At 46.9% G+C, this 10,612-nt stretch overlaps 1 protein-coding gene across 3 annotated transcripts in view; it reads right to left on the bottom strand.

Annotated features, from left to right (window-relative positions):
• Positions 1–8,842, bottom strand: part of CLPB (ClpB family mitochondrial disaggregase) — a 142,600-nt gene extending 133,758 nt beyond the window's left edge. For all 3 annotated transcript variants that reach the window (XM_054576225.1, XM_054576224.1, XM_054576226.1), the window contains exons 1-2: positions 8,389–8,842; positions 4,861–4,912 (exon numbers count right to left, since the gene is read on the bottom strand). In XM_054576225.1, the coding sequence (XP_054432200.1) occupies positions 4,861–4,912; positions 8,389–8,791 (455 nt within the window). In that variant the 5' untranslated portion in view covers positions 8,792–8,842. The remainder of the gene's footprint in view (positions 1–4,860; positions 4,913–8,388) is intronic.
• Between the last annotated feature and the right edge of the window lie 1,770 nt (positions 8,843–10,612).

A 10,612-nucleotide genomic window follows, 5' to 3' on the forward strand; every position in this document is an offset into this window, starting at 1 on the left:
CATAGTACATGGCTGGATACTCTCTGGACAGACCTCATTTACCTAGGAGCAGACTTGCTGGGTCATAAATGCTGTTTAACATTTTGAGGGAATAAACAACTGAGTTCTAAAGCAGTGAACACCATTTCATGTCCCCACCAGCAGTATATGAAGGTTCCAATTTCTCTACATCCTCACATACTTGCTATTAACTTTGATTACAACCATCCTAAATGGGTATAAAGTGGTATCTCATTGTAGTGTTGATTAGCATTTCCCTAATGACTGATGATGTTGAGTATCTTTTCATGTGCTTATTGGTCATCTGAATATCTTCTCTGGAAAAATGTCTGATCAGATCCTTTGTCCATTTTTAAATTGGGTTATCTTTTTATCATTGAGTTTCAAGAATTTTTTATATATTCTAGATATAAATCTCTTATCAGATATATGATTTGCAAATATTTTCTCCCATTCTGTGGGAGATTCTTTTCACTTTCTTTGAAGTTGTCCTTTGAACACAAAGTTTTTAATTTTAATACAGTCCAATTTATTTACTCCTACATTTTCTTTAAGAGTTTTATACTTTCAGGTCTTACGTTTAGGTCTATAATCTGCTCTGAGTTAACATTTGTGTATAGGTGAGACAGGCTCCAACTGCAATTTTCGTACATTGATAGCCAGGTGTCCCAGCACCATTTTTTGAAAACACAAACTGTACTCATTTTGAAGTACATGATTATAATTGCATAGTCATCTGGCTCCCAGTTAGACTGTAGGTACCATGAAGGCATGGACTGCACCAATCTTGTTCACTACTATATCCCCAGCACTCAGCCTAATGCCTAGCTCTTAATAAGCACTCATAAATATTGGCTGAATGAATTTTATTATTAATAATTAAACACGCTACAATTCTAGGCATTATAATACAATATTACCATCTTCATGTTATTTAGGCTCATAGAAGTTAAGCAATGTGCGCCTGGTATTGTGGTTTTCTATTTTTGACTCAGATGACCCCTTCTCACCTAGGAAGGGGGTTAGTGAGCTTCTCCAGGGCAAGGACTGTTTCTCCTTCCTGTGATGTTTTGCCACCAACACAAATTCAGTTTAGTCTAGGCACAAAGGACAGGCTACACAAATGAGTAACTGTGGGACAAACAGGCAATGACCTACGGGACAAGGTCCCTACCTATTTCCAGTCCCTCTTGGCCTGGAATGTGATCCAGCAACACTGAATAGTATCTAATTTCCCCCTCCCCATCACACACCCTAGGCTGTTTCTTGCCTTGGTACTACCACTCATCCTGTTTCTCTTGCTCAAAATGCTTTTCCCTTCTATTGGCTGTGCCCTACTGATATTTTAAGACTCTAATTAGGTGCCATTTCCTGTAAGACACCTTCTCTGGCACCCCAGGCTGGTTAGGGGCATGTTATGTACTCCTGTCTCTCAGCACTGACCATACGTGTTGTTAGAGTCTTCCCCACTCTCCATCAAGGGCAGGAATCATGCATGGTCAGGTGCCCCCTGTGGCAAGCATATGACCCAGCATGACAGGTGCTCAGTAAATTTTTGTCAAATGAATAAATGAATCCTGGAGAGAACGGGCAGGCAGTCAGAAGTCCAGGTTTTATACCATCAGGCTTCCTTCATTAGAAAATGTTTGGGTATCATGACAAACAACTGAGTTAAGCACTTAGCAGAGCGGCCCAGCTCCCTGCCGGGAGAAGTGAAATGGGTAGGGGTGTTGTCTTTCACCCAAGTTTGTTCTGAAGGAAATGTGATCTCCTTCAGGATAGGGAGGAGAGGGGCCCCTACTTCCCCAGCCCTGACGGCTCCTCATATGGCTCAGGCCAAGCCTGGGCAGATGTGTCTTCAGCCTACCCTGTGCCCTGGTTTCGGGTGAATGATTCTTGAGTCTAGAAGTCAGGCTCAGGTTTGGGCTGAGCCCAGGAGCAGGGCCACCTGCTCATACTGCTGACAGGTGAGACAGGGGATTTTCACTCCTGAAGAGATGAATGCACTAACAAGGTTTAAGTGCCCTGGGGAGAAGAAAGAAAATAGCTGCCACACAAGGAGAAAGGAAGAGAGAGGAAGGGAAGAGAAAGGGACTCAGCCTCCCTCTGATACAGCCAATGGAAATAAGACTCTACACTGCCTGTTTCAGGTTTGCTGAAAATTAAGTAAAAAACAACTTTACCCAAGTTCTGCTGTGCTAGAGAATATGGTAAGAGGTATGGGGAGTTAGATCTTGCCCCTGCCCTGAGGAGGCACACAATCCAGGTTTAAGGTGCAGTCTGGTGTTCAACCTTCTTAATATAAAGAACACAATGTGGCAAGTGGCAGATCCTGCCCTGCCCTGCCCTTCTAGCCAGGCAAGCCCAAACCACACAGTTACCCAGCTCCACATAAAGCACATCAACAGTACCCACACATCAGGGCATCTATCCAGAGCTCTTGGCTTGACCATCTCACGAGGATCACAGAGGATCTCTGTGAGGATTCCTGATCTGCTCCTGATTAATCCAGCATGTGAACCTTGCTGGTTTGTGGACTGAGTGCCTCAGTCCTGACATTCAGCCCTACTTCTCTCACTTCACTTCCAATTTTGCTTCTAGGGAAGGATTATTCTCCTCCCACAGGCTGGCACATCCCCTCCCAGATGACCCTCATTCCCTTTCAGACCAGTGCCTCGCAAAGACACACGCCCCCATCTCCAGCGTCTAGCAGAGGCCCACTCATTCATTCACATGCAAGGACTGTTCGGGGTGAAAGAGAAAATGAAGTCCTAATTCAGGTCTTCATAACCTTGACCTTGTCTTACTAAAACAGCCTTTTAACAAATCTTTCAGCCTTTCCTCAATTCAGTTCATCCTTTGTCCTTCTCAATGACTAACCGGGCAATTTCCCTGCTATAATATTTCCCATGTCTTTCCAGATCATAAAATAAAAATTCAAAACTCCTTACTATGGGCATTCTAGAATTTGCACATTCCAGCTTCTCTTAAATCACCTTCCCGCTTTCCCCACCCTGCAACACCGCGACAAGTACCATATCAGCAGCATCAACATGACCCTGGGCCCAGCAGCCAGCCAGCACCCTCTGCTCCCTGCCTTTGCTCAGCTTATCCTCGGCTCTTTGCTTCTGGGGGGTTGTAGGGAGAGCAGGGAGAGCAGGGGAGAGACTGCCATTCTGAAGGGCGGGGTCTGTGATGCTCATCTCCGATGCCGTCAAAAATGGCAAAGGCTCTGACTGAGTCATCACAACCAGGAAAGGTGGGACAAGAGGAGGCAGGAGAAAAAAAGCAGGCTACAGACTAGGGACACACATGAAAGGCCCCTAGAGACCCTATCCATGCAAATAAGTAAGAATGTGGCTGACACATACACCATAAATCCCATAATTTTTTCTCTTCTCTGGGCAGGCGTTTAATTGCTATTAGAAAAACGTGTATCTAAAAGAGCTAAAATAATTAACCTACAGAGACGCAATGGAAAAGGGTAAACTCAGCCTGCCTGGGTGATGGAAGAAAGGTGGAGCTACAGCACTGCTGCTCTGCAGATGTGCTGTCTAGTCTGGGCTGCCAGAGAAAAACAGCAGCCCGGCAGCCCTTCGCAGTTACCAACAGGTGATTCCAGGGTCAGCAAAGGCCTGAGGAGGGAGCCCAGCCAGTCTCACCCCCTCGGTCCCTTGCGCTGCAGTAGAAGGAAGCGAGGCTCATCTGTTTCTGGGGGAATGAAGATGCCACGCACAGCCTGCAGTTATGAATGGCTCTTATAACAACAAACTGACATCTGCGCTTGGTTTTTAAGATGCATCATCGCATGTTTATTAAACTATTGCTCTATCATATTTATTAGGCTACGAAACAACTCCCAGCCCATACTTCCAAAAGTGGTTTATTAAAAACTAAGCCTTGAACATTAATACTCAAAAGCACCCTTGAGAATCAATAATAATGCTGCAGATAAAATGAAAGAGAATCAAAGCAGTAAGTCTTGGTGGGGGCTGTAGCTGCCTTTCAACACTTTCTCCTACGCTCAGGCAGCTGGAGTGGGGAAGACCACCAAGGGTGTGTGGGATTGGGTGCAGGGCTAGCTACCCCAAACACGAGACTTCCTGCCTAACATGTGGACTTGGTAGCATGGGAGGAGGACTGTCTTATGGCCATCTAGATGTATGCAACAGGCCAAAAAGGCCAAGACTGGACCCAGTGAGAGCCTCTAGTTTCACTAAGAATAAAACCTCTCCCCTAACCAAGAGTCCGATACTGATGCCCTATGCTGGCCCAATCTGAGCATCCATCGTGGACACATACTCTGTCCTGAGCCCTGAGTTGAGTCCTGCCCCTGCCCAAGAACAAGCCTCAAATCCAACCAGCCAGTGGCCACAAGGGACACAGCTGAGCCAAGGAGACTGGATAAATGCAATTGGCTCATGGGCAGGGATCCAGCATGTGCACCCAAGGCCTTTCTAACCCCAGAAGACCTGGCAGAAAGGTCTCTTCCAGCTCCCTCCCAAATCCCCAAGCCTCTCCATGGGTGCCCACCTGCACCACATTCAGGCAACAAGCAATGACATATGGCCAGTTCCACAAACGATCAAGAACAAATTAGAAGACTCAGTGAGGAAACCACAGAATGCAGAGGGGACTCCAAACCATGCCCTGTGAAGAACAAAACAGTGGAAGGATCCAGGGGTGTATGAGGTCAGAAATAAAGGGCTCACCAAGGGAGCTCAGGTGACTCAGTAACTACAGGGTTCAGTTCCCAGCTTAGTATGAGGATTTCTTCGAAGTCAGTCATCACCAGAAGAAGGGGCCCACCCGCCTCAGCCCCTCCAGCGGGGAAAGCAAGACCTGAGGTTCGATACTCACCTGCTGACTTCTTGGACATTGTTGGCACGAGCAGCTTCCATCAGAGCTGCATCTGGAGAAAGAGAGGGCACTGGTCAGATTTCTGGCCAGAACCTAACCCTCAGGACAGCTTAGAGGGCCCAGTAAGACAGTGAAAGTAGGAGCACTTCAGAAACATGGGCTTTAACAAGGGAAGTAATGCCAAGGTACAGGCATCCTCAGAAATACTGTGTCAATTCTAGACCACCGCAATAAAGCGAGTGTCGCAATTAAGTGAGGTGTAATCTTTTTGCTGGTGGAGGGTCTTAACTTCAATCTGTAAAACAACAACAACAAAAACCCCTGCAACATCTGTGAAGTACAATAAAATGAATGCAAATAAAAGAGGTATGCTGGTAGGTAAAGAGAAGGCTAATCATCCCACGCCCACATGTTAACTTGTCTTCCACATCTTTCTGTTATAGAATCCAAACTCTTAACTCTTCTCATCACATAGGTGATCCCAGTAAAGTGCTAGCACCAAGTGTTGCCAATGGTAACTGCTCATTGTGTGAATTCCTTTGCTCTTCATTAGATAGAAAGCTCTACATGTTTTTCATGACTATTGTTATTAGTCATTCCCTGACGTTACCCCACTTTCTTTTCCAACTCGTGTCTCAGCCTAGTTTTGATGGCACAGGTCACAAGCCCAGAGGTAGGGTTAGGATGGGGAGGGGCAGGCTAAGGGGAGCATGGGCCTTCTGAGAGCAGAGAGAGCCTCCACCAGGAGTCAGGAGACCTGGCTCCAACAAACACTGCTTCGTACTTACCATGTGCTGTGGCAGCCCCTTCCCCTCTCAACCCCAGCTTCCCTGACTGTAAAGTAGAGGCAAAAAGCCTCACAAGGATGCTGAGGAAATGAAATGATGACTGGTAAATCTGCACACTCCCTGATGCCAAGCCCAGCAAAGAGAGACCCAAAGTATAGGGTTCTGATTCTTAGGGATTACCTAGAATGATGCTGGTACCACCTTGTGGCCACAAAGAAACAGTGACTAAAAAAAAGAAAAATCTCCAAAGATAAGAGAAGCACAATTTTTCCACAGAGCAAGTACCAGGGAGTCCTCTGAGCCCAGCGTGGGTCTGAGCTCCAATGTTGAACACTGGATGGACTCACACCCAGTGCTGCCTTAGGGAGTTCTCAGCCCAGCCAAGAGACTCACCCAGTAAAACAGCATCGGAGCAGGATAGAAAGCAGGATCTGGAGACAGACAGACCTTGGCTCCCATCCAAACTCTGTCCCTTACTTTCTATACCACCTGGCCAACTCACCTAACCTCCTGGACCTCAGTTTCCTTATCTGTACAATAGGGATAAGATAACCAACTTATCAAGCATATGCAAACCAGCTCTGTCATTCAGCCATTGATGATTCTACCCCACCTCCCAGTCTAGACCACAGGGCTAAGTCTTTCCTGGTTATCTTCCTAAGCAGGTACCCAGGCAGCCCCCAGCTGGAAGGGAAACAAGCCTTCCTTGGATATGGCTATATCCATTCTTCCCTCCATTAAAGTGGCTTCTGCATGGTCACAGAGGAAGAGAAAAACGAGCCGAGACTGAACCCGGGCCTCCTGGCTCCTAAACTGTACAATTTCTACCACATAGCACTGAGGGCCTGGGTTTACAATTCCGACTCAGGGAATAGGGTAGCTAGCAAGTCAGAAGGGTTGGAAATGGTCATGGTCTTGGTCATTATCTATTTTGGTAGACAGACTCTGGTCTCCTTGCTGGGGTTCACATGTCACAAAGGCCAGTCCAGAGCCCCGAAGAACCTCTAACAGGCAAAACCTTGGACACCTCCCCCTAATACTTCTAAACATACTGGCCTCAGGACATTTCCTGAGTTCATGGCTCTCCGATGTCTCTAGGAGAAATTCCTATCCATCCTGACTAACATCCAGGCCCCACTCCATTTGCTCTCACCTCATCCCAAAGGCCCTCTGTTCTCCAACCAGGCTGGCCATTCTAGTAGTTCCTGCACACACCATGCTGATCTGTGACTCCCATATCTTCATTCCCTGCAGGCTTTGCATGGAATACAATCCAACTCAAGACACACTGAGTACCTACTAAGTTCCAACACTATGGTGGACAATGTGAAGGTATTAAAAAAAAGGAGCTGGTATCAACCTGGGGGGGGCAGGGGGGAAAGATGCAGTCCCTGCTCTCATGGAGGTCACAGTGAGGCCTTTTCATCTCTTGTCTCAGCCTTCACAAGGCAAGTTCATATTTCCCATCCTCCAGGGATCTCCAATCTTCCAGGAAGGCCTTCCTGACTCTGTTAGCCCTCTGATCCTCCACCTACACAGCGTCAGATCACTCACCAGACCCCCAGGTCTGAGTGCTTACACTGTCTTCTTAACTAACTTTGTGTTGAGTTAGGAGTTCCACACCTAGCCCAAAACAAGGCACGCAGAGGGTATTCAAGAATGCTGAAAGTTATAGAATCACAGAATGCCTAAAGTAGAAGAGCTCTATTTCAATATCCTCATTTTGTAGATCAGGAAACAGAGGGCCAGTGGGGAGAAGCAAGGGTCCAAAGTCACAATGGGAGTTAGAGGTAGAACCAAAACAAGGCCCCAGTTGTTCTTACTCTCAGTCCAAGGCCCTTCCTTCACAGCTGCTGAATAAGCAAATTTTAAGACAGTCCCCCCTCCCTTCTTGCTCCAAAGTCTCAGCGCTGGGGATGTATGGAATCTATGAATACTACGCCTCAGAAGACTGTTCCCTGTGTGGAACAACGGAGAACCTGAGTGGTTGGACTCATGTAGACCAGAAGTCTGGCTCTCTGCCTGCTGTCCCAGTCCCTGCTTAGTAACATACACCCAGGTGAGATGCCAACCTGGGTCAGCCGGCCTCCATGGTTGCTTAGGATCTCTAGGGAGTCAACTTCCTAGTCTTCCTTCTCCTGCTAACTCCCCCAATGGCTAGATCAACTCATGCCTGAGGCCAGCAAAACCCTGGGAGTCTGATGGACAGACCCAGCTGCTGAACTCCAAGAAAGTCCAAATAACAGCACTGTAAGAGTACTGAGAAGTCATCTTTCACTGTATAAGTGTGGAAAGTGAGGCCAGAGAAAAGCAAAGGGTACAGAATGGCAAGGCTGGCATTGAAATCAGGTCTTCCTCCTTTCTTAGGCCACGTTGGGGGTTAAGCTCTAAACTATTTAGCAGTTGCCCTCAAAATACACCGCAGTCTCTTAGAGACCTCTTAAAGAGGAATTGGACCAGACAGAATTTTAGAGCATTAAAGGACCATGCTCTAATTTTAGATGTTTAGTACCATGCTCCCATTGTACAGCTCAACAAAATGACGCCCAAAGATGGGAGGCTGCAGTATTAGACACTGATCTCTCCAGTGCAAGCCCTACCCGTGTGATGATGTCTGGGTCCCTCCAGGACTGAGTCTCTGCTGTTCTAAATCTATAAGCAACTCCCACACTCCCAAGATAGGGTCAGGACACTCCTCCCGCCTCTCCATTCCTCGAACCCAGGCTGTCCCAATAATCACCCTTGCTGGACGGGCTCTTGCTGTAACAGTGAACCACCAGCGCCGTCGCCAGGGCCCACATGCCCAGTCCGACTCTGTTGGGGAGCTCATTCCAGCAGTCCTGTCCGGAGAGTGTTTCTTCGGGGCTAAGAATGCGTCCCCATGTGGTAGCTGCGAGGCACTGGGTCTCGACACATCCTCCCTGGCGCCCCCCGGTGGCTGCCCCTCTGCAGGTGACCAAGGCCAGCGATGTTCCAGGACGCCCCCCGATGGCCGGCCTCAGCCACTGCGGCTCCTCGCAGCGCCCGGTGGTCACACTCTGGCCGTAGGGACTTCGGTGGCTCCGGAACGATGGAGACCTAAGCAGTTGAAGGAGGAGCCGCCGCGCCAGTGCTGTTTTCCTCAACACAAGGGACCCCAGCATCGTGACAGCTGCTTCGATAACCCCCTGGTGCCGGCCCCTGTGCTCGCCACGTCCAACATGGCTGCCGTGGCGCGAACGGGGTGGAATTACGCACTACCTCATGGGAGTGGTAGTCCGCAGCTCTAGAGCTTTCCGCAGCTGGAGGACGAATAAACTACAGTTCCCAGAAAGCTATGGAACTCGTGTCACAATGACTGCCGATTTACAGTGGCTCCGGGGCATGTTGGGAAATGGAGTTCGGGCGGGGGGCGTGGCGATTAAGATACGGATCCTGAGTGTAGCTCAAACACGCGCTCGATTTAAATAGGGATCTTCTGCAGAGGCCTACTATGAAACGTATGCTTATTTCTTTTGGTACATTTCTCTTTTCAGCCTGAGACAGCTTTTCTAAAAGATCCACCTGCAATAGGAAGTCCTTTTATTTTCCTATCTTCCTTTCGGTTGAAAAACTGATACCCTGTCCTGCTTTCTCCCTTGTGTTATTTTCAAAGGGCTTTCTTGTGGCCATCTCATCTTGTCCTCATGGCAGCTGCGTGCGGAAAACTGGGCAAGGATTATTATTCCAGTCTAAGGGGAAGGGAATTTAGGTTCAAAAAAGTGAAATGATTTGTCAATAAATAAAGCTCAAGTCTTCTGACTCTGAGCCATCCTCTCCATGTACACCTACAACCCATCCTGGCCCCTTTAGCAGACTGAACTCAAAAACAGACAAAAGGAGGAAGCTCTTCATTCCAGTCCTGTCCCTTACTCCTGTACTTCCTGTAGGTCTCTGCTACAAAATTCATGTTATCAGAACCTTCCCTGACAATTCTATTTAAAATAGCAGTCTCCCCTCCCCCTATTCTTTTTATCCTTCCTAATTTTTTCATCGCAGCACTTACCAGCTGATATACTCAATATGTATTTGCTTTATTATCTTTCTCCAATAAAACGTGACTCCCATAACCCAGAGACTTTGTTTTTTCACTTTTATATCACTAGCACCAAGAACAATGGCTGGAACAAAAAGAGGTACTCAATATTACGTCAGTGAATGAATTGCTCTCATCTTATTAGTGTTGGGGAATGAGTATGAGACTTAGAGTATAGGCAGTCCTGGCTTTCAGTTTTGACGCTTGGATTTACTACATGTGTGATCTTAGACAAATTTCTTTACCTGTTTGTTAATTTCCTCATCACAAGACAACTGCTTGTGTTAAATGAGATAATATGTAGACCATCACCATCCCTGCCACATTGTAGGTTTTCAAGAAATTGTGGCTATCATATTTCCTACTCTAAACTTCTTAAGGACATCAAAAGAGTTTCTCATTTCTTCATCCCTTTGTAAGGCACTAAGCCAATAGCTATTGAATACAAGAAAATGAACGTATATTTTAAAATTACTGAAGAGCCAAAGCATTTTGACCTTCCTAGTTTAAGAGGTTACTAGGATATCCTGTCTTGTCAGCCACTCTATTCAATATAGCAGCTTCACCCTCCCTGTATTCTTAGAATACTCTGCCTCCCAATTGAGGGTGGGTCAAGATAGAGTGCATCTGAACATTTAGGTTAATGTCAGCAGAAATAAGCAGAGTTCAAACCCTGTTGCTGTAGACACATTACAGGGCCCTTCAGTTTACTTAGCCCTGCATAATTTTCACAGTACATACCTGTTGATTCTCTCATTTGATTTTCACAAATAATATCCATTGGGGATCAAAGACAGGGATGAAATCACCATCAGCATTTGGTAGGGAGTGCTGAGACATTAAGTGATCTGTCTGACTGAGTGGGAAGTAGTCGGGGAGCATGGGAATATCCATCAGAGTCAGTCAGGCT

This window comes from Pteronotus mesoamericanus, unplaced genomic scaffold (assembly GCF_021234165.1).
Source record: "Pteronotus mesoamericanus isolate MK-2021 breed Mesoamerican mustached bat unplaced genomic scaffold, CSHL_Meso_final contig_33, whole genome shotgun sequence".
Taxonomy (NCBI): domain Eukaryota; kingdom Metazoa; phylum Chordata; class Mammalia; order Chiroptera; family Mormoopidae; genus Pteronotus; species Pteronotus mesoamericanus.